This window comes from Rhizophagus irregularis, chromosome 24 (genome assembly GCF_026210795.1).
Source record: "Rhizophagus irregularis chromosome 24, complete sequence".
Lineage (NCBI taxonomy): Eukaryota > Fungi > Glomeromycota > Glomeromycetes > Glomerales > Glomeraceae > Rhizophagus > Rhizophagus irregularis.
In genome coordinates, this window is record NC_089452.1 from 2,754,939 (window position 1) to 2,780,233 (window position 25,295).

At 28.2% G+C, this 25,295-nt stretch overlaps 4 protein-coding genes across 4 annotated transcripts; 1 reads left to right on the plus strand and 3 right to left on the minus strand.

Annotated features, from left to right (window-relative positions):
* Nucleotides 1–4,615: 4,615 nt before the first annotated feature.
* On the minus strand, nt 4,616–5,887 carry OCT59_016292 (uncharacterized protein; the record flags this gene model as incomplete). The annotated part of the gene is made up of 3 exons (XM_025328647.1): nt 4,616–4,984; nt 5,083–5,190; nt 5,336–5,887. 3 exons carry the CDS (start codon nt 5,885–5,887, stop codon nt 4,616–4,618), a joined length of 1,029 nt encoding a protein of 342 aa, XP_025165654.1.
* Nucleotides 5,888–5,999: 112 nt separating this feature from the next.
* On the minus strand, nt 6,000–7,187 carry OCT59_016293 (uncharacterized protein; the record flags this gene model as incomplete). Its single annotated transcript, XM_025322706.2, has 2 exons — nt 6,000–6,914; nt 7,005–7,187. The coding sequence occupies 2 exons, from the start codon at nt 7,185–7,187 to the stop codon at nt 6,147–6,149; spliced, it is 951 nt and encodes a 316-aa protein (XP_025165655.2). The 3' UTR covers nt 6,000–6,146.
* A 2,061-nt stretch (nt 7,188–9,248) lies between these two features.
* Nucleotides 9,249–12,808, minus strand: OCT59_016294 (uncharacterized protein; the record flags this gene model as incomplete). The annotated part of the gene is made up of 8 exons (XM_066132382.1): nt 9,249–9,286; nt 9,362–9,485; nt 9,562–9,679; nt 9,758–9,861; nt 9,931–10,053; nt 10,135–10,212; nt 10,323–10,433; nt 10,520–12,808. 8 exons carry the CDS (start codon nt 12,806–12,808, stop codon nt 9,249–9,251), a joined length of 2,985 nt encoding a protein of 994 aa, XP_066003375.1.
* A 9,568-nt stretch (nt 12,809–22,376) lies between these two features.
* Nucleotides 22,377–23,971, plus strand: OCT59_016295 (uncharacterized protein; the record flags this gene model as incomplete). The annotated part of the gene is made up of 11 exons (XM_066132383.1): nt 22,377–22,419; nt 22,600–22,620; nt 22,707–22,718; nt 22,810–22,881; nt 22,969–22,998; nt 23,072–23,128; nt 23,208–23,417; nt 23,495–23,545; nt 23,628–23,678; nt 23,768–23,836; nt 23,937–23,971. The coding sequence occupies 11 exons, from the start codon at nt 22,377–22,379 to the stop codon at nt 23,969–23,971; spliced, it is 651 nt and encodes a 216-aa protein (XP_066003376.1).
* Between the last annotated feature and the right edge of the window lie 1,324 nt (nt 23,972–25,295).

The following is a 25,295-nucleotide window of genomic DNA, read 5'->3' on the forward strand; positions in this document are numbered from 1 at the left end:
GAAATGATTAATAATCAAGAAGTAATGGAAGAAGTAACATGTTATTTGGATTCTTTAATCACCACAATTAACCCTGGTCTGGATGCATTTCTTCCTGATCATCACCCATGCCAAAAGCAATTGGAGAATCTTGATGACGATATGCAGGATTATATTGAATTGATAAACAAATTGCAACGGCATACGCGTTGCAGTTCCTACTGTCTTCGAATTAACAAACAAACTGGTAAACAGGCCTGTAGGTTTGGATTTCCTAAAGAAATAGCAGAAAAAACAACCATACACAATGAAAATGGTCACCTAGAATTAATAACGGCCAGAAATGATCCACTGATTAATCCACATGACCGTATCCAACTGCAGGGATGGAGAGCGAACGTAGATTTGAAGCCCATCCTCACAACCCATACTGCTTTACAGTATGTTTCAAAGTATGCTAGTAAGGCGGAGCCAAGATCTGTGGCTTATTCAGAGGTGTTAGATAAAGCACTTCGTAGTGACAATCCTGATGATCCAGGTGTTAAGGCATTTCAGAAGTTGCTTATCCACACAGTAGAAGAACGCGATTTTTCGTTCCAAGAAACCTGCCATCTCCTCCTTCAAATACCGCTTTATCATAGTAGCCGAAATTTTGTATGCCTAAATCTTAACAAAGAGACAAATCGCATGCTTCGTGATAATGACAATAACACAAATAGTGAGGATTGTGGAGTTAAAAAAACTGATCTCTCACCTCTGCAAAGATATTGCAATCGGCCTATTGAATTTAATGAAATTTCGTTGTTTAGATTGTACTCGCAATACAAGCTAGTTAAAGACAAGTGGGTAAAATGCGATAAAGAAAATATCGTACGTGTCTGGCCGCGCCCATCTCCAATTCGTAATGGTCCTCAATGGGAAGAGTTTTGTCGAATAAAAGTTCTTCTACATGTTCATTATAAGGATCTTTTTAGTCTCACACAGAATAACACTCGTTCATGGATAGATCTGTATAACGAACATCTTTCAGAGATCAATGCTGATCCTGCCGATTTGATAGGACCTGCTGTGGATAATCTGTAAAAAACCGATGGTTCTGAGGACGAGGAAGAAGACATTACTCAAGAACAATATGAACCTCGACTTGACTGGATGGTATTGTCCGAGATGATGCCAGAAAGACGGGAACGTAATTCATCTGATTTTGATGTCCGTGATATTGATATTAATCATGATTGGGTCAATGAAAGTTGGTTACGATATCCTGAAATGGAAGAGGTGGAAAGCTTTATCCAACGGGCAATTAATGATAGCGACGTAAATCAAGTTAGAAAAAACTCGGCAAATATTAACTATGAAACCCTAAACGAAAAACAAAAGTTAATATTTGAAAGAATAGAATCGCATTATATTGCAGCGACCTCAAATCAATCTATGGAAGCTTTACGAATCATTGTTATGGGTACTGCTGGCACCGGCAAATCTTACCTCATTAATGCCATTCGGGAAAGACTGCAACAGGCCACCATTGTACTCGCTCCAACGGGAGTTGCAGCGTTCAATATTCAAGGCAGCACAATCCATTCGGCGCTCTCAATTCCAATAAGTGGTACAACATATAAACTTGCAGGTGAATCTTTGAGGAAACTCCAAAACAAACTAAAAGATATACACTATTTTATCGTTGATGAAATGAGTATGGTAGGACGTCTATTTCTCGCTTTAATCGATCTGTGGCTGCGTCAAGCATTTCCGGAATGTTCCAATATTCCCTTTGGTGGCCGCTCTTTAATTCTTTTTGGTGATTTTGGACAGCTTCCTCCAGTACGTGATCTTCCCATGTATGCAAAGGATCCTCGTTTGTCAAATAACTTATCTGAGGATGGACGCAAAGCCTATAGCCAATTTCGAGAAATTTATAAACTTGTAGCCGTGCAACGACAAAGTGGTAACTCAGATAGACAACGTAAATTTAGAGATCTCCTAACTCGCATGCGTGATGGAGAATCTACACAATCCGATTGGGAATTATTAATGACACGAGTTCCTGAAAATCTTACTGAATCAGAACGACGAACTTTTTTAAATGCAATTAATATTATTCCAACATGGGAAGAAGTCGATAGAATTAATCTAGAGAAGCTTCGATCATTAAACCAACCTATTGCCAAAATTCGTGCGGTTCATACAGGCGGCCCTGAAGCTTCAAAAGCTGATTCGGAGACAGCAAAGGGACTTGAATCTGAATTATTATTAGCCAGAAATACACGTGTTATGCTCACTGCGAATCTTTGGGTTGGTGCTGGTCTTGTAAATGGTGCAATAGGAACAATAACAGATATATTATATAAGGAGAAAGCTGAACACACTTCTTTACCAACCGTTATTCTGGTTTCATTTGACAAGTATGATGGCCCAACTCTAACAAACATAGAAGGAATTCCGGTTGTACCTATTGTTCCGATACGGCGTATGTGGGAAGGTAAATCCGGAACTTGTTCTCGCCTGCAAATTCCACTTTCTCTTGCATGGGCTATTACAGTTCATAAATCGCAAGGTCTGACTTTAACTAAAGCAGTTATAGATCTCGGCAGGAAGGAATTTGCGGCTGGTTTATCATTTGTAGCGATTTCTCACGTTCGTTCTCTTGATGACATTCTTTTCAGACACTTTACTTTTAACAGACTTCAAAATATAAAAAGTTGCATAAGATTAAAAGAACGAATAGCAGCAGAAGAAAAGCTACTCGAGATGGAAATCACGGTTTAAAATTGTTTTTTTGTTTTTGATAAAAAAAATCTTCTCAATAAAGTGTTACAAAAAAATGTGACAAAGTGTTACAAAATGGGTTGCTAAAAATAAAGCGTTACAAAAAAATGTGATACAAAACATAAAAGGAAATAAGCAGGGCTAAATTATAGTGACGTAGGTGGAAGGAAGGAAAAAATACATGGGTTAAACCGGTACTAAAAATTTATCTAGTTCCGTACAATAAATAGTCCTTCGCTACGCTCCGGACAATTATTCTAACCACAGGTTACATTTCTATAAAATTAGAAAAAAAAGCATAGTAGTATATAAAATCTAAGTAGCAATAAGAAAATTAACAATATTTAACAATATTTTGTTAATGGAAATAATAAACTACCCGCAATTAAGCAAAATGTTCTGTTTATTATGTCAACTATTCATCATGATTTTTTGGTTCAATAGTACTCACTTTCACTTCTTTTTTCTTTAAATTAAAATTACATATAAAGTGTTTAAAATCAACCCTTTGGCTAATCAGCTTGCTTCCCAGTAAATCAGCATTCACCAATAATATTTTAAGGATAACTTACATAATAACATTCAATTAATTATTCAATTTTATAATTTATTATGTTTTATAAAATGTTAAGATTATCCAAAGCAGTTTTTTCATATTTATTTTCAATATCACAAAAGAATTACAATCGGTTATACTTTTATTAACCCATTCTCAACTATAGATAACGAAAAAACTTGCCCGAAAAAGAAGTAAAGGCATGTATCTGAACATTAGCTCATAATTCAATAACAATATTCACGTTTATTTCATGCTTTTTAATTTACCCGCCATGATGCTTCAAGACAATTATATCGCTACTAATATGCTTTATGCCATAAAAACCAATGATGTTTGATTCAGCAATAGTTAGTATGCAGTGAAATGCCACAGATATTGACGCAACTGCCTGGTTGTAGAAATGATGTTGGGCAAAGGGAGGTAACAATTAGAAAAATAAAAGACAAGTTCAAAGTGAAACCTCTGGTGAACCTTTGCTGGTCAAATATTAAACGCTATAGTCTCTCATTTTACAACAAATAGAAGACATGTTTGTATAGCAATGCGGGAAATTATATTAAAGTTTGAAGGTTTAAAGCATTTAATGGGTATTGGTAAGTTCTCCTTTTATAAATTAAAAGAATTCAGTTTTTCTAGTTTACATAGATTTTAGTTTATATGGAAGACGTAAAAGGGTGTAAAGTTTAGTGTTTATTACTTTTTCATTCCTTTCAATTTCTTTCAGTAGCCTACATCGTGCAAGTACTAGGGTTAGATGATAGGACTACCAACAATAATGATAGGGAGAGAATTTAGCCTTTTCATTCATTTTCTTAAATTATTTCATTACTCTGACTTCATACTAAAATTCTTTTTATCATTACATCTTCTGCAATGTGATGGGTCTTGCGAAGTATGATCGAAACGTATTAATTTCACATGAATTGCAGGCTATTTGAGACGTAATTATTTAAATATCCGCATACAAAGAATGATCATTGATTTCAAGAAAATATTCAAACTAACGAGATTGCATTTTCTTTTGTTCTCTAAACCAAGCGACGCAAAACCTCTTTTCATCCCATAAAACTTTCTCTTACGGAGAATACATCGTTAAGTTTAGAATTTTTCTTAAAAGGACTTCTGGATATTTGTAAAACGAATTTATTGGCGAAATTGTTATATCATTATATCGATCAATACTCGATTGTCACGTGATAAATAACGCAATCTTGACGCAAACCATTTAATAAATAATATATTTACTCTGTGAAATAAAAATAAAAATATTTAATAAATAACAAATAATAAAAATATCACTATACTCTTCTATGAACTATAATCTTTCACCAAAACTTCTTCTGATAATTTATCTAAAATATCTACCAATTTTTTTATATCATCTTCAGTACTTTTAGTTTTAGCTAAAGGTAAATGAATTGGAACAACCTTTCTATCAAATAAGAAAGAACCAGTTGGAATATCATCAACTTCTTTACTAAAAGCGGCCCAAAGAATTGTATCAGCACCTTGACCTGTAGTACGCAAATAACTTTTTGTCGTTTTATAAAAAGTTTCCATATATTTATTAAGTCCCGGCGTATCTGACCAACCCGGATGCATTGAAAGAAATTTTATTCCTGTTGTCGATTCTGAATATGTTTTTGCCCAATATTCGTTAAGTTCAACTTGTTGGCGCTAAAAGTAAGTTTTGAATGATAAGGAAAAAGTTTTGAATTATTTTATAAATCGCAATATTTTTTTTAAAAAAAAAAAAATTATTTTTTATCATTTACCTTATTTTGAGCATATGCCATTGTTCCACGAAACGGCTTCATTCGTTCAAATTGTAAATCGGATGTATCAAGTTTATTAAGGTACATACCACCCGATGATATAACCACCTAAATTTTTTTTTTTTAAGAAAAAATGTATGAATATAAAAGTATATGTATTAGTATATAGTATTGGTCTGGTACAAAATCCCGAATGTCAAAATCTCGAAAATCCCGAACCAGCCAAGCATTAAGCAATTAATAATTTGCATACCGTTCTAGAGCCAGGACCAGATTTTTGTAAGATAGGAACCATTTGTTTAGTTAAGAAATGAGTACCCAAAGTATTTATAGCGAAATTTGTTTCAACACCATAATTGGTCAACGTTCGTTCATTATTCATAACACCAGCATTATTAATAAGAATATGACAATATTTTTCCTCTTGTTCATATTGTTTAATAAATTCTTTAACTCTTTTTAAATCACTAATATCAACTTTATGTAATTTCAACAGATTTACGTCAACTTCTTTATTTTCAGCTGTAAATGAAGTTTTAACTTGAGATAAAATATCTTGACGAGCTTGTTCACCTCTTGTTTCATCTCTACATAACATATGTACGGTAGCGCCACGTCTGAATAATTCAGTTGCGACATATTTTCCTAATCCTGAATTTGCTCCCGTTACTATCGCAATTTTACCTGTTAAATCTACATTTAACGCTTCATTATTAAAATTTTTTGAATTTTTTTCGTAACCACGTTTCGTATAATCTTTAAAACCGAAAAATGCCCAAGCTGAATATCGATATAATGAGCCCATTCTTTCAAGAAAATTATTTTATGAAAAAAAAAAATGATGAAATAAAATAAATAACATTTATAGCATTTAAAATATTTTGAAACTGTAAACATTTCAAACATCTAATACATTTCATGAAATAAATTATCATACAAGATTTCTAAATTAAGATAATTATTGGGAAATTATACATAAATACTATAATGCATATAATTTAATTATGTTGTACATCATCATGCACCTATGCATATTCACATGATATAGAAATTTAAGAAAAATTCTACCACCACTTTTCGAATAAAATTCTTTCTTCATCTACACCAGATTCATTTAAAAATTTAATTATATCATCTTCCATCGAAGAAGGACCACAAATAAAACACTTTAACTTTTCTAAATAATCTCCTTCTTTCTCAATAACATCATTGATAATTTTTTTATCTATCCTTTGTTTATAATAAAATTCACTTTTATGAAGAGGATCATCTCTAGTCAAAAAATAACTACATTCTAACATTTCTGGGAACTGTTTATTTAACCCTTCAATTCTCTTATAGAATAATAATTCACTAAAAGTTCTTACGCTGTAAAATAATCTAATTTTCTCAATAAATGATTTTTTTTTATCCAATAATTTATCTTGACAAATTGATTCTAACATACTAATTAAAGGATTAATTCCAACACCACCAGCGATAAATATTACATGTTCGGTTTGTTCTTGCTTTTCTTTTAATGAATCCCACACAAATTCACCACCTACTCTAACACTAATTTCATCTCCTATATTTGCCTGTTCATGAAACCACTTTGCGGGAGGATGATTTGAATATTTAATCGCTAATTCAAATGTATTAGTTTCCTTATATGATTGTGGTGTTGATGTTAATGAAAATCCTCCTACTATTGATACATTTGGAATAAATACATCTAACCATTGACCTGGTAAAAAAGAAAATTCTGATGACGAACTTGTTGGATTAAATTTAAATGTTTTGACCGTTGGCGTCTCTTGTGTAATTTCTATAATTTTTGTTGGAATCCTTGACTAAAAGTCATAAGAAAAAAATAAAAATATAAATAATGAATATATGTGTATATATATATTATAATAGTATTTATAATATTTTGATTTTACCTTTTGTCTTTTCAAATTATTCGTTCTTTCTAAATGTGTAGTTTTATTCGTAGATTGGATATTATCAGATACAATATCCCTCTGCTGCTTCTCTTGTGACATTAATATTTTACTAAATGGATACTCTTTCCTAATTCTTAAATTAGATAAAGTTCTTTTAAATAAATTATTTGTCACAAACATGTTGACAACTTTAGACGTCTATGAAAAAAAAAAAAAATTTTTTTTTTTTTTTGTAGTACAATAACGCCCGTTTTATGCTCTGTAACAAGGGGTGACATTTAATCTTCTTATTCCGGCACAGCAATTGATGATCGGAAACATTGGATCAGTCACACCGACTCTTCTAACTTAGATTGGAAATACTAAAATGCAGTTGATCAAGTTTACCGTAACCAATCAGAGTTTAAAAAAAGAACATTCCAATCAACCGTGATGATTATATCTGATGATTATTAAATGAAGCATTTTTTTTCTCTTTTTTTTTTAATTGTTGAAAATCTAAATAATTATTCATTGATGGCTACTAAAACAATTTCGTAAATAAAGATTTATTATTTATAGCCTTTTATATATTTTTAACATGACACAACTAATATAACTAATTATCCATAAAAAGATTTCCTTGTTGTACAAAAAAGAACATTTCATTTATATTTATATTCGTGAGCAAGAAGTTTATAATTAATTCCGTAATCTGGCAATTTATTCCAATATAAAATTTTCCGTGACGATGTCATTTTATTTTATTTTATTTTATTTTTATCTAATAAACTTGTTAATAAAGAGATTTAGTAGTGCATCCTTGTATCAAACGATAAACGTAAATTGTGTGAAGATCGCGCTGAGATAAAAATAATATCGTTTAGGCCGGGCAAAAAAAATTTTTAGATTCTCGTGACATAAAATTTTAAAAATGACCCGGCCGGCGGCATTTATTTTTATATTTGTAAAATTTTTTCATATGTAAAATTTTTTTACGCCACATTAGCCAATAACTTAAAACACGTGATAAAATTTTTTACTATTAAAAAAAAAATTCCATTTTTCGAAAAACTGACCCGGCCGGGTCACGAGAATCTAAATTTTTTTTTTGTCCGGCCTTACTACTGTATATTATTTCATAAGTCTCTTCTATCTTTTTTCTTTATTGCGCAAGTTAAGGACCGAAAATTCGGCCAGCATTAAAAAAATAGGTCAACGTGTCTTATCTGGCAAAAGAAGTACACACTGTGTAGTAAGACTAATAATACAATAACAAAAAAAAATTATATTTATGATTGCGCCAATTTCGCCTGCCTGAGTTATTGCTTGACAATTTTCGTTATTACATAAAGCTGTGCGGATTGATTAAGCTAAATTTTATTTCATCTATTTTTATAGTGATATTTAAATTCGAGATTAACAGTTGAACGAACCTTAATCGGATTTAATTCATATAATTATACGAAGTAAGTTTCTTAAGTTTATTCTTTTGCCATCTCCTTTATCGAAAATACTGTAAATTACACTACATTTCATCTTCTCTTCTCAGTACAGCACTATGTATGTATATTCATGAATCATAATACTATCGATTGCACTTTATGGTTTATGCCATTGACGGTACCAATTTAACATACTAAGTTATAACTTAATGGTGATAATAGCAATAGTTTGCCTGTCCCCAAAAAAGACGGGTAAAAATTTCTTATCTTTTAATCATCCATTTCAAAAGTAGTAAATAGGTTCAGAGTACGTATATTATTTATATTATTCAGTTATTATAGATTATGTGGCATATGTTATTTTTTTTATTGTTTACCTAAGCTTATTTAACTAACATACAGTATATTAATATACGAACGAATATGTAAAAAATTCATTATAAGATATAAACATAAAATTGCACACTCAAAGTGTTGTTATTTAATTTTGTTGACTTTGCGTATAATAAAATTAAAAATCAATTGAATTTCCCACTTGTTAGATTTATTATTGTGCACTTGATTTTTACCATATTTCTTGAATTTCCTATAATATTATCGACATTTGGATGTTTTCAATGTCTATTTTTAAAGTTGCATTACAATCGTAACATGTGTAAAACTTCTTTCACATACTCTTAATTATTTCATTAAATGTATAATTTTCATAAAATATGACAGGTGATTTTACGTACAATTTATATATAAACAATAAAAAATTCATCAATTCATCGTACAAGATAGAGTAGTATAACAATTATTCCTCGGAATATTAATCTTAAATTATGGTGCGGAAATTGCGGTAATAGGCAGCGTCTAAAATAAATTATTGATATTAAAAAGTTTGTCTTGAAATTTTTTGATTATTTGAAAATACTTTGTATGTATTACCTTGAAGAATATTTAATCTTTGAATACTTCCCAATCTTTGAACATTTCCCAAGTTAATATAACCATCATTGGTTATATACACTTCAGGCTCCACCCAATTGACGCGACAATAAACACAAGTAACCTAATAGATAAATCAAAAAAAAAGAAAAAATAAATTTTAAAAAAAAAAATATTAAGAGTAAAAAAAGCATGCTTACCCTGCCACCGTATCTTGATCTCTTCCATTGCTCAAAGCAGTCTTTGTGAAGGTTATTTCCGCAACCTTGTCTACACCATACGATTTTATCACGATCTTTTTCTTCTAAGGAATCATAGCTATTAATATTGAGTTCAATGATGTTAAATAATGTGATTTTAGGATAATATGGAAATGATTATAGGACGCCTAAGTACCAAATAGGGCAATTTCCTTCGATTGGTCGACGTTTTTCGTTTTCATTTTCGTTGACGTTACTTGAAGTGAATTTTTTATATCTATCGCGAATTTTTCTAAGAGCCTAAATATAAGAAATTTAATATGTTAGTGGAAATTTGATTTTGTACAGTTAACCAACGAATAAAATTACCATAACAGCCGGACTAGGCCTTGCATTTGTAAAGATTGAACGAAGTTCTTTAGACAAAAGCGCTTTCTGATAGATAAGCGTGCTATCTCGATTTACACCCAAAACTTTGAGATAAACAAAGAACTAAACAAATATAAACGTAAAATGATGTCATAATTCTAGATCTCGATTAAGAAGGTTTTAGATTTTCTCCAATATACTTACAATATGCTTACATATAAATCCTTTCATGAAATCTGGACAAGTGCAATCTGGTAAATGCGCAATAGTAACTGTATAAACCTGAAAATTTGAAAGTAAAAGTTTCGTTGCAGGTTAATTAGTCCGAAGTATAACGAATGATCCACACCCCATTCGCACAGGTCTCTGTACAACAATAAAACACTTCCTACATTGCCAGTTGGTCCTACGATAACGAATTTTTCGCGGAGATCGGTAATTTTGTTTCGTTCAATCAAGTAAATTCGTTGTTGTTCCGCACGAATCATACGTTCACGGTAACGCTGTAATTATCAAAAAAAAAGAAAAAAAGAAAAAAAAATTATTCACGTAATGAAATTTGATTTTTTAAAAAAGAGTTCAGTCTTACAAGTGAGCAACATGTTTTGAAACGAGCTAATCGTTTTTCAGCCTTTGATTTTCTTGATTTTTTCTTTTTCTTTGCAGGACGTGCTTCCCGTTCTTCATTATTATTTTCATTAGTCGCTCCTCTAATACTAGGAACTTCAACAGGACCTGTTCCTGCAGGTTTCTCATTTAGTGAAGTTTCTCGTCCAGGAGTTTCAGATTCAGTTCCTACTGATTGTTCACGTTGTTGAATAGAACTAGTACTAGCCATAACCACGTCAGGAGGTAATTGTTCAATAACCGTGAGTGTTGTTACTTGAGTGGTTATTTCTTGAATAGGTGTTTCCTCAAAACTTGTACTAGGCATAGCCGCGTATGGAAGAAGTTGTTCAATAGTTGTTGATGTTACTCGAGCAGCTGTTTCCTGAATAACAGTTGTACCTTGAGTGATTGTTTCTTGAATTTGAAGAATTTCATATTCGGTTCCTACTGGTTGTTCATATGAAGAAATTTGTTGAGTAGAACTCATACTAGCCATAGCTGCGGTTGGAGGTAGTTGTTCAATAACCGTGGGTGTTGCCATTCGAGTAGTTATTTCTTGAGTAGCTACTTCCAGAGTGGTTATATCTTGAGTGGTTGTTTCTTGAATTTGAAGAGTTTCAGATTCAGTTCCTACTGATTGTTCATGTAAAGAAATTTGCTGAGTAAAACTAGTACTATCCATGGCCGCGACTGGAGGTAGTTGTTCAATAACCGTAGATGTTATTGCTCGAGTAGCTGTTTCTTGAGTAGTTGTTTCTTGAATTTGAAGAGTTTCATATTCGTTTCCTACTGGTTGTTCATGTGAAGAAATTTGTTCAGTAGCCGCGTCTGGAGGTAGTTGTTCAATAACCGTAGGTGTTGTTGCTCGGGTAGTTGTTTCTTGAGTAGTTGTTTCTTGAATTTGGAGAGTTTCACATTCGTTTCCTAGTTGTTCATGTGAAGAAATTTGTTCAGTAGAACTAGTATTAGCCATAGCCGCGTCTGAAGGTAGTTGTTCAATAACCGTAGGTGTTGTTGCTCGAGTAGTTGTTTCTTGAGTAGTTGTTTCTTGAATTTGGAGAGTTTCAGATTCGTTTCCTACTGATTGTTCATGTGAAGAAATTTGCTGGGTAGAACTAGTATTAGCCATAGCCGCGTCTGGAGGTAGTCGTTCAATAATCGTGGGTGCTGTTGCTCGAGTAGTTGTTTCTTGAGTAGCTGTTTTCTGAGTAACAGTTGTACCTTGAGTAGCTAATTCTTGAATTTGAGGAGTTTCAACTTCGGTTTCTACAGGTTGTTCAGGTGAAGCATTCTTTTGGTTTCGTAAACGTTTTGAACTTCGAAATGTTTGAGTAGAACTCGTGCTAGGCATAGTCGTATCTGGAAGTAGTAGTTGAAGTGTTTCAGATACAGTTCCTACCAATTGTTCAGGTGAAGAATTCTTCCGTTTTCGTCCACGTTTTGGAAGAGGAGTTTGTTGGTCAGAACTTGTACTAGCCATAGCTGCATCCGAAAGTAGTTGTTCAGTGATTGTTGTTGTTACTCGAGCAGTTTTTCCTTGAATCTGAAGAGTTTCAAATTCGGTTCCTATTTGTTGTTCAGGTGAAGAATTCTTTTGGTTTCGTATACGTTTTGAACGTCGAACTGTTTGAGTAGAACTCGTATTATCCATAGTATTCGATGTTCCTCGAGTAGCAATTCCTTGATTTTCAGATTCAGTTCCTACCAATTGTTCAGGTGAAGGATTATTCCGTTTTCGTCCACGTTTTGGAAGAGGATTTTGTTGGTCAGAACTTGTATTAGCCATAGCTGCATCCGGAAGTAGTTGTTCAATAACTTTTGTTGTTACTCGAGCAGTTTTTCCTTGAATCTGAAGAGTTTCAAATTCGGTTCCTAATTGCTGTTCAGATGAAGAATTCTTTAGGTTACGTAAACGTTTTGAACGTCGAACTGTTTGAGTAACCGAAGGTGGTTGTTCAATAATTGAGGTTGTTGTCTCTTGAGCATTTGTATCTTGAATTTGATGATTTTCAGATTCGGTTTCTATTGGTCGTTCAGGCGAAGAATTCTTTCGTTTTCGTCCACGTTTGGGATGAGGAGTTTGTTGAATAGTTCTTGTACTAGCCATAGCCGCGTCTGGAGGTAGTTGTTCAATAACTACTGTGGCTGTTATCTGAGTTGTTTGAAGAATTCCAGATGCTTTTCCTATTGGTTGTTCAAGTGAAGAATTCTTTTTGTCTTGTAAACGTTTTGAACGTCGAACTGTTTGAGTAGAACTTGTACTAGACATAGTCGCTATGGGTAGTTTTTCAATAACCGTGTTGGTTGTGTTGGTTGTTTCTTGAGCTGTTGTTTCTTGAGTAGTTGTTTCTTGAGTATTTATATCTTGAGCAACTATTTCTTTAATTTGGGCAGTTTTTCTTGTGTTTTGATAGTGGATATTTTTGGTTTCGTTCGCGTGTTTAACGTGTAGCAACAGGTTATGTACTATCAGAAGAGTTGAGACTTTCGTTTCCTTATTACAATATAAAATAGTGACTTTTTTTTTTTTAAAAAAAAAAAAAGAAAAAGAAATTCTCAATAAAAATGTAAAAGATAAAAAAAAGATAAAAGAAACGCGTTTAAAAGTTTTCTGTGAAAAAAATACCCAGAATGATTTTTTCTGATTGGTTAATCAGTTTTTTAAATTATGTCATCAATTTCAGTTTCAAATTCCTAAACAGAGTAATAAAGATCATTACCAAAAAGGATCGGAGATTCGTATCCGAAACACAAGATCATGTTATTATTATAAGAGTATATAAAAAAGTATAATCAAAGTGTAAAACTTATTGAAGGATCAATTTATAGATTATATGGTTGTAAATATATTTGATATTCGGCCGATAAAAAAAAATATGTAACAAAAAACATCAGTCCGACAAAATAATAGATTGGTGACCAATAATAAACTTACGTAATTTTTCTGTAGAAAAAAAAAATTTTTAATTTCATCTTGGACAGAATTTTTAAGATATTATTCGACAAATTACTGCGTAAGTTTAAAGACTTATATTCCGAATTTATTTAAAATCATTAATCATTTTAAGGTACAACGCTCTTAACCACGTGATGACGGGATGTCATATAAATAACCGCAGCAAGTAAATTATTACCTGGAAAAACTAAGATTAGTAAGATACTTATATTATTAGTAAATAAAAGCTTATCTAATATTTTGATTTTATTATTTTTATGAAAAGAATCCTTGAAAAGAATTTAGACAAATCAATATAATTATTGAAATAGATGACAATTTTTCCAGAGTATTCATGTCACATAATTTCCTAAAAATGAAATACTACAAAATCTTTTAAAAAAAGTTATCAGAATTAGAAAATAATCTTAAACCAATATCTATTCTTTAAACATGTAGCTGGATGAGATTGCTAATACTTTATACTTTATATACTTTATATGAAAGAATGGATCTAGATTTTATGTATAATGACCTAAAAATTATACTACCTTTATTTATATACAACAAAGAATTTATTGAATATAAAAATATCGGTCAACTTCTTACTACTGGAGATAATTAAGATGATTATGATTTAATGAGAAAGGTGAATATGAAAAAATTCACAAGTTCATTAACATATTAATTTCTAGATCAACATATTTTAAAACTGGTTTATCAAAAGATAGGGGAAAAAGAAATATTTTGTTTTTTTAAAAATAATTATTCCATAAGAAATATTGTTATACTTCTGGTTTAGTTAATTTAAATGATATAAAGGTATTAGAACTTTTAATAGCAGTTTGATGAAAAATTAAGTGATCATATTCAAATTATTTAATTAATAATCATACAATGTTATTGACATTCTTCAATTGGAAAATTAATCAATTTAAACATGTATTTCCAAGACAATTTTATAATATTATTGCAAGTTGGATTGATAAAAAAGTAAAGTCTTTTTATAATACCACAAATAATTCCTATTGGTTTAAACTTCTTATAGTACCAATAGAGATGGACTTGGAGCGAAAAAATTGAAAGTAAGTGGACAGATAATTGAGGTTATAATCCATTAAGTTGGCAACCTTATTATTCTATTATTAATGAATGTTGAAGCTGACAATCTACATCAGACAGTTTCCTATTTTTTCTTATAAAAGTGAAAATTTTGATTCAGAATTTATAATAAGAATTAGAGGTAATGAGGTAGTTCACTTTGTGCAATAAGTTTTGATCCAGGTGTGAGCCCGGCTTTTAGTGTTGATTAGGATTTATAAGATTAATGGAAAATAGTTGTCTATTAATATACACATTGAAATTCGATAAACTGGATCTATCGGTTCTCACTAAAAATATCTGGATATCCGGTATCAGGTATAGCGAAAAAATTTCGATATGTTGAAAATCTATTATACTGAATTTTTAAGAATTTTTAATGCTAATAAAACTAATATATATTATATATTAATTTTTTCATCTTATAGAGGTCATGAAAATGAAAATGAGATATTTTTAATTGAAAATAAACTTCAGCAAGAATTAATATTTTATAATCCTGGCCAAAATTAAGATTTACCCTATTACGTTACGTCATACTACGATATAATTATATCGAATCATTTTTACTAAAACTGGTTAGAAGTTTGATCCGTTATAGCGAATATCGAGACTTTACTAGTAAACTCGGGTATATCGAAACTATTTCAATATACGTGATTTGGTTCCAGCAAAAAAATCCGGCTTAAGCCCGAATCTGGTTTATCGAATTTCATTGTATTTAAATTTCACAAATAAAATAAATAAATATGATTATAAAATAAAGTAACATTATCTAATAAAAAATTAACTAGACATCCTATAGTTAAAACCACTTGTCAGCAACCATTATTGGGTGCGTTCACGAAGGATCATCAAAATCCAATCACCAGATCACAAGATAATGCATAATGCCTTTTTTTTGGTTTTAATTTTTTTCCCCGAATTTTTATAGTAATTTTCTGTAGTTCTTAGTCGGGTTACGTCTTAATTTATTTATTTGACATGGTGTACAGAATGTACAGTTCTTATATGTATATACCTTGCCTACTTTGCCACAGTATTTACAGTTGATTGGATTAGGAATTGGATTGCCGATCCATTTGGATTGGATCTGATCCTCATAAAATCCAATCCCGTGTTCACATATAGATCTTTGATTTTTGTATTGCATCTTAACTCGATTTAGTTTAAACTAAAGAAGGCTTTTTTTATTAATATCTTTAATAGAACTTTGCGTTTATTGTCATTTTTATTATAAATTTCTCCGAAATGAAGTGTAAGTTGCCATTGTTTAATTAACTAAACGAAACTAAATTTGTTAAAGAAAAATTTATAGTAGGTGGTCATAAGGTTGTAACATGTGGTGATAGGTGGATAAGATATAGTACGGTATATTCAATCATGAAGTATACCTTGGATTGGAAATTTAATAGTAAAATCTAATCCAAATGCAATCCAAATCAATTTTGCAATTAGTGAATATGGATTGGATTGAAGGCGTCGACTCAATCCAATCCATTTGAAATTTGTGAACGAACTCATTATATCAGAGTTTGACTGTACTCCAGAGTCTAGACTTTGGGAATATTTAATATAGGTTTAACCTAAATATGAAAAATATAATTTAAAACTTAAGTAATCCACATATAATCATTAAATGTTCATATAATGAGAATAAATAAATTTGGCATTCTCATTTTACATCTTTTAATTGATTCTTTCAATTTATTTTCCTAAAATGGGTAAAAATTTTAAGTTATTCAAATGTTCTGTCAAGATCTTAGCTTTGATAAAATTTATAGATCATTACCGGTAATAAGTAATAACGAACCAGAAACAGTAACAGTAAAAGTGCTGCAGGTGCGATTAAAATAAAAATTCTCTAATATAAGATATGAACTTATACTGAATATGGCTAGTATATAATGCAAATGTTTATATCATATAAATGTATGGTTAAGACACTATGTTTGATTTTTTATTTTATTTGTCATCATACTTGTATACTTGTATATTAATTTAGGAATTTTCATTACTTTTCGCAATCATACCAGCTATTCATGCAACTATTACATTGGTAAAGTATTATTTAACTGGAAAGGGTTTTTATTTGTAATTTAAATTGAAGTACAATTAAGAAAGTTAACTGCAATGAACATAAAATTTGATGGGTTGAGTACCAAGAAGTATCTTTAGTCTTAAAAAATATATATATACCAAAATCAATGTGAATAAAATTAAACCTTACAATAAATTTTGAATATTAAAGAATTGATTATATATATACAATATACAATATAATTAATTATACATTTTGTTTGTAAGTAGACATTATATCAGAAGGAAGTTATATTTTCTCTAGCTATTGTTCTTTTAGAAATTATTAAATTATTAATTTTATGATTTAAAATTCTAAATTACAATATTGTACCAACACTTGTAATATTACATAAAGTTTTATTTAATTTCTTTGAAAAAGAAAAAAATCTTTGTTATTTGAATATTATCTCGCAATTATAAATGCCTGTATTTTTGTTATTTGAATATTATCTATCACTAAAAAATTCCTGTTGTTTTTTTATTTGAATATTATCTCACAATAAAAAAATTCCATGACTAAGAATTTGAGATTGAGATTATAAGTTAATCTTATCATTATGGTATGATGAAAAAAAAATATAATTAAAATAAATTTTTAAAAGAAAATAATATTTCAAAATTCTATGCATGGAATTAGAAAAGAATTTGGCATAAAATAGCAATTTAATTGAAATTAATAAAATTTAGCCAACATTAATTATAAATAGCCAAACATTAATTATCTAGTATAATCTTTTTAAATTTTCATATCCAGATTTAAGTGCTTTCCATTTGTTTTTACACACTGTCTTTTGTTTGGGGCAAAATTTGGATGGTCATTATGTGTCCATTTGTTGTCGTTTATAAGTTAGTTTGTACCTGTCTAAAATAATTTAAAAAAAATGTAAATATAAATTTAATGAATCAGCAATATATACGAAGTATCATAATTAAGGTCAAATAATTACCAGTCTCTATCATTTAATTCAACTCGTTTTTTGATCATGGATTGGGGTCTTACTAAAAGTAAATCAAATTAGAAATATACCTAATATAGGATATCTATAAATACTGCCATTATCAATTTCTTGGGCTAAATTTTCAAATCCAGTAAATTTTGTTTATACTGTATATGATTTTAATGTTTTACTTAATATTATTTTTTATGTTTGTTCTTTTCCATCATATTAGTTAAATTGGCTTAATTTCACAATAGGCAACCAAAATTACCATTTCATATTAAATCTAAACTAACAAATACTATTTGAAGTTCTAATTTTTGTCACCAACATCGGGTGGAAAAATGGACCGTGAGAATACTGTAGTGGGAATCGAAGTCCATCATATAATGCATTGTGGGTATTATAAGGCTGAAGGTATCTGTTGTTGTTTTTCATCCTAAATTTATCATATAGATACTTGATGATCATATATTACAATGAAGCGAAAAAGTGCCCCAATTCCTTTTCTATACAAAATATTATAAAATTATAGTAAAGTTTGATTTGATTGAGAATGTAATGTTACTTAAAAAATAATAGTTAAAATGGTATAAAAGTATAGATAGTATCACTATTTTCTTTAATTAAAAATGAAACTTGCATTTTCAAATAATGATAGTGTGCTTATTGAAGTTGCTGAATCTTTTTTAAATCTTTGTAAGCCAATTTCAATAAAGAATTATTATATATCTTTTTGGTAATTAATGACCAGAAAATTGATATATTTTTTACGTCCACTTTCTGTTTTTCACATGCCATAGCTACACTCATTGACTATTTCCTGTAAAAGAATAAGCCAAAGTCCAAAATATTAAGGAAGTAATCATGGCAGTTTCCATTTCAGTCATATTAGATCAAAAATAAACGACCATAGCTTTGAATCTTCTTAGTCAGATTATATAAAATATAAAAATTTAATTTTCTATATAAAATATGGTGCTAAAAAGTAATATCATTCAGTTTATTAGCCAATGGCTATAATGATTAATAAATTTGCATTATACACATTAGTAATTTTGAATTCTATGTAGTTAATAAATTAATTTCTCTTCTAATTTTCAAAATTATTTATGAATTAAGCAATGTTCAATTTCTATATTTGCAATATTTGGCGAATTTTTAATTATTTTTCATGTTTAGAACTATCTTTGGAAATTAACATTGATTTTTGCTTTTAGATCTATCTTTAGAAATTAATGCTTTGGTAAACATAATAATCAATATTTGTTAAATAAGAAATGAATTATTTGTTTTTTCTTTTTTTTTTTGATTAAAAGGTTTTGAATAAATATTTTTATGTATTAAAATTTGATCTTGCAATGCTTGGTATCATATGATTTTATATAATATATCCTCAAGAGTCAAGACTGCATTTTTTATTGTGTGCCTTATACTGTATTTCTTTTTTGCATTAATACAATTTTGTTGTTAAATCCATAATAAAAAATATTTTAAGAATGAATGAAATTTTTGGCTTAAGAAAATTATCTTGCTTCCTGCATACTGGAAGTTCTACAAAATAAGTCATTTGTATGATCCAATTATAAAGAAATAAAAGCTGTCTTAATAATTATATAAAGTTATCTTAATATTATATGAAGATATTATGAATTAATAATTTAATTTTGATAAATTATAATTATTAAACTTCCAAGTACTATATGGATTGATTGATAGGTTCGCACTTGGTAATTTGTTAAAATAGTGCTTAAATATGTCAAATTTTCTATAGTCTTTCGATCCGCTTTGCCGCTTTAGGGGTGAGGTTGAGTTGATTTTTTGTGCACTATATTCAATAATTTTAATATTTGTAATATAATTATTACTATCTTTAGTTTTTAATAATATTTTCAAGGAGTTATATTGTGAAATTTTTTTCCCAGTGTTTAATAATGTTTTATTGTGCTGAGGTTGATCATTTGGTATAATGTTCACCATCTCTAATCCGTAAACGTTGTAGTTATAGCTGATTTGCTATCCGTCCTCAAAGATTTATGAGCGAGATACTTTGTGTATGTTTATTGTGACAAAAGCATTTTTACATCTTTTTCTAAAAAATTATGTCACGGAATTATAAATAAAAAGTATTACAAATATGACTATCCGTTATAAATTGATTTAAACATGATAGTTAATAGTTATCATTTCAGAGAGACGGGCATTTTATATTTTAAATAATTGTAATGGTATTAAATATCAGAGAAGTTGCATTATTGAAGGCCAACCTCAAAATGCATACTTGAGATAGAAGCAATTCAGCGTTGAATTTATAAAAAAAAATATTCCGATATAGAGTTTCATAAAAGTAATTTTGAAACATTTCCATATCAATCGAACAAGTAGGTAAAGAAGCGTGAGATGACTGGGACGTCCGTGGTAAATTGATTAATCGGATTAATCGTGGAGTATAATTCGAATTTGTGACATTGACATTGTTGAATTAACTCCTTTCTTTTTTTTAAGTCATCTATTCTTTTTTTTTTTATTTTCCATAAAAATCAAGAAAAAGAATTTTTTTTTTTTAGAAAAATACTTTTATGCTGTATTTATTAATTAATTAAGGAAACAAATAATATTTTATACATTTTTCATATGGGTTTATTTGTTTGGCTCATTAAAAATTATAAAAACGAATTATTATCAATAAATAGACAAATTTATTTTAATACAAAATAATTCATTAATAATTTTTATATATATAAAGAAAGAACTGAATAAAAAAAATCCTCATAAACGAGACTATCAATAATAATTTTTTTTTATATTATTATGTTCTATATGAAGAGAAAAAAAAAAAAATTTTTTTTAACGGAGAATATACGGAGAATATGTACTTGCTACGCAAAAATAATTCATAAATATGTACTAATCATTCATTATATAAAAAAAATATGTTACTTTTCCACGCAAAATCATTAAAGACAAAGAATGTTCGTTGATTTGTAATCCATTTTTTTTATAAATTTCGTAAGGTATAGAAACTAATAGAAAGAACAAAATATATATTTTTTTTTTTGTTTTTTTATGTTTGATTATAAAATTTCACAATTAAAAATTACCAATTCCGGTTAGTCGGTTACCTTCCGCCCAAGGAAAAAAATTATTATTCCAAATTATATTCCGAAAAAATTTGGGTTATTACTTAATTTGTTCAAGTTTCGATTAACTTGTACATCAAAATTAAATTTTTTTATAACCCTTTAACCCTTATTAATTTTAGTACTTTTTTACTATTGTACATATGAATAATTAATATTATTTTAAATTTATAATTATTTATATAAATTAATATTATTCTTAAAAAAAGTACTTTATTTTCTATATATAGATCTTCCCCTTAAATACCTTTTATGTTATAGAATTCCGGAAGTGACACATCCGAAGTGGTGACGGGCGATCGATAGAATATATACTAATATAACTGCATGATTGACTGATTTATATTTATTTGTGCAAGTTACACTACAACCATAGACAAATCTGGTTATACAAAGCCACAAATATGAATTTTGTGAAACCTTTGCGGAGAATATATGAATATATACGACAATAAAAAAAAAATTTTTTTTTTTTTTACCTTTATACTTCGTTAAAGTCACTTTTTCGAAAAAAAAAATATTATTAAATAATTTATAAAAATTATGGACCATTCAGAGAAAAATCGGATTATTAATTTAGATGAGAAAAAATCCGAGGCAATAATAAATTATAAGGATAATAATGGTTATATTGAAGGAACAAAAAGAATTTGTGAAAAATGTCAAAATGAATGTTTAGGAAAATTATATTGTGAATATTGTTTTCGAAAATTTTTAAGATCAAATTTTTCAAAGTGGACATCTGGAAGTGATAAAATTGATAATTTAATACGGAAATGTCAAATGGAATCGATCACTCCAAATAGAATAATTGAATGGATACCATACGATCATTTTCAAAATATTAAATATTTAACTAATAGTAGATATTCTGAGATCTTTACTGCTAAATGGATTGGTGGAAGTTATAATAAATGGGATTCTGAAAAACAAGAATTACGGAGATATGGAACTCGTGATGTCATACTTAAAAAATCAAATAATTTTAAAAGTGTTGAACAAAGTTATTTTTTTGAAGAGGTACGTTTTTTTAATTTTTATAAATGTTAATTAATTGTTGATTACTATTTATAACACTTTTTATTTTAGGCTACATTACTTTTAAGTATGAGTAGTAAATGGAGAAATTTGGTAAAGTGTTTTGGTATAACTCAAGATCCATTAACTGAAAATTATATGTTAGTAATGAAACAAATGGATATAGATTTAAGAAAATATTTACAAAAATATCATAATCAACTCACTTGGAGAGAAAGAATCAACATAGTTTATATAATAATATATGCACTATCTATAATTCATAAAGAAAATACAATTCATGGTGACTTGCATTCTGGAAACATATTATATAAGGAATATTATAATTCTTGGTATATTGGTGATATAGCACTTCGTGGTCCTGTAAACAAACCAGTAGAGAGTATATACGGTAATCTTCCTTATATAGCACCAGAAGTTATTGCTGGGAAGGATTATACCGTTGAATCGGATATTTATAGTATTGCAATGTTAATGTGGGAAATTTCATCTGGCCAACCTCCATTTAATAATTATGAACATGACTTTGATGTTACTATGAAAATAATTAATGGAATAAGACCAAAAATCGTACCTGAAACTCCATTAGAATATAAAAAATTAATGCAACAATGTTGGGATGCTGATCCATCAAACAGACCTGATGGTAATACTCTTAAAAGTAAAATAGAGGAATTAAAAGCGATGTATAAGAATGATAATCAAAAAGCTATTAATCAAGAATTAAAAAGTCAAAATCCATCAATTATAAATCAATCTAATAAGGATTTGAAAGATAATCAAATAGGGAATACTAGTAAAATTTATATCTTTAAAAATTTACCAGAACCAAAAAATGCAACAGAAGGTAAAAATTTTAATCATTATTTCATCAACAAGTTTGTCATTTGATTTTTTTACTTTTACTAATATTTAATTAATAAAAATGATTAGATGAACAAGAAGGTATTTATTTTTATTAAATAATTATTTATCTAATTTAAAAAAAATTCGAATTTGTAATAATTTGTAATAATTTTGTATGTCATATTTTAAGATGATGAAGGAAACATATATAATAATCCAAATCTTCATTCAGAAGATCAGGATGAATTAGAAATTCCTGAAAGTAAAGTATATTCCAAAGTTAATTTTTAAAAATACTTTTTTTGTGAAATTTAAATTTTCTAATAATTTATTGTATTTTAATCATTAGTTGATGATATGAGCGAATTATATAATAAAGGTAAAAAAATTAATTTAACAAATAAATTTAAAAAAATTTTTAATAATACTTTTTTTTTTTTATCAAACTTTAGGTACAAGTGATTTCAATTCAAATATGGAAGAAAAAGAACAGGTAGAATCTAATAATGGTAAGTCGATTTATTAATGCAAAATTAAAATTGTTAAATTTATATAATTTATATGATTATATTTTGCTTGTTTTACTAGATATTGGAAGTGAAAATCAAACCAATGAAATTCAAACAAATGGAAATACCAATGAAATTCAAACCAATAAAATTCAAACCAATGAAATTCAAACAAATGGAAATACCAATGAAATTCAAACCAATGAAATTCAAACAAATGAAATTCAAACAAATGATAATCAAATATATGAAAACCAAACAAATGAAAATTATTTCAAAGTTCCAGAAGGTAAGTATTTGTGATATTTCCCAATAATTAAATACTTAATGATTAATTATGAACTTGTGATATTATTATTGAATTAGATGAAGAAAAGAAATCAAAAAATAAAAAGAACTTTGTTGGCACTGTTAAAGGTCAGTGTAAAAGAAAAATTGTTGTATTTAAAAATTTTATTTTTAATAAAAAAATAACAAAAAATCTATTTATTTTAATTAGGGTCTATCAATAAAATATCTAAATTTGTAAAATCTAATCTAGATAAAAAAGGTTGAGTTAATAATATATGAAGATATATTGAATCAATTTTTTATTATTTTTAAATCCTAGTATTTTAAATTAAATTAATTTTTTTTTAGATAAGAAGTTTGATAAAAATGATAAAAATGATAATAAGGGTCAGTTTCAGAAACAAGAATACGATAATGGTAAAGTATCTTAAATAACAATTTTTGGTTTTTTTTTTTAATTTTAGCATTTTAAAAATTATTATTTATATATCATTTTATTATTAATATTTAATATTAGATGAAAAATTTGACAAAAAACTAATTTTAAAGTAAACAATATATTAAATTTCATTAGTTTATATATATATAAGCATTCGTTACATCCGTTAGAATTATTTAAACACTAAGACTAGAGTAACAATTTTATTGTAATGTTTCTTAGTTTGTAATTTAAATAATTCTTATTTTATTTAGAAAATAATTTTTTTTATATCAAATTTATGTTTATTTTATTTTATTTTTTTTCTTGTGAAAATTTCTACAGTGCATAAAATTGTATAAAAATCCATATTTTCATATTTTCGCTGATATAAATATAATGAATTTTCAATCTTAGATTTTTATGCGAGCGAAAAAGTTGCCTTAATTGAATCTCGTGCAAATTCGATTAAATAAAAAAAATCCTAACTCTTTCTTCTCTCAATATTAAAATTTTTGTTCACAGTACTGTATATACACAAAATACACAAAATAATTTACAAAGGCGTGACTTATATTATGATACGCAGATATAGTACGGGTAATGCTATCGAAATACTACCGTAGTTATTATATTCTTGAAAAAAAAACAATAATTTCCCTAAATAATATCTAACAAATTATTAAAAAAAGCCTATTTCTATGAAAAAAAGTTATTTCTATTTTTTCAACCTTAAATATGTTTGATTTCAACAATTTCGACAATAAATTTTATTAATAAAAGCAATAAATTCATTGGTTATTGAACGTCACGCTAAATTTTAATAACATTTTTTAGTTTTCATTTTATTATCGTTAATTTTCTGAGCGTAAAATAGTAAAAATAATGATGCAAGAATTTTTTTTTAAAAAAAAAAATTTTAAAGAACGGTAGACAGACCAATCAGACGGACTGTATACAACAATATTAAAATTTGTAAAATACAAACGATATAAAAAATTCTGTCTCACGACATTATTTTAAATTAACACTTATTTTATATATCAAACCAAATTTTTCTTGAGATGTAAACTAGATAAATAGTCATAAACTCATAATACTGTTCAAATTCTACAATTCCCGGAAAGTAGTACGTTTCACTCAATAAATTGTTTCTTTCTACAACTTATGAAAATATAATGAATATTTGTATTTAGATGCACTATTTTCAGAATTAACCAGTGAACATCATCATCTTGATTGGTATATCACTCACCAAAAAAAATTCGAGTTTTCGGGTGTGGCGCAGGTGACAATTCATCATATAACATCATACATCATCCAACCCTCCGACTATCCGATCCTAATTTCATGTGATGATGATCAGTAGATTACTATTTTTTGAATAATTCTTTCACTATTAATAGGCTAATAGAACCTCGAGTTGGATCTACCAGTCCGATTCCAAAACCAGGTCAA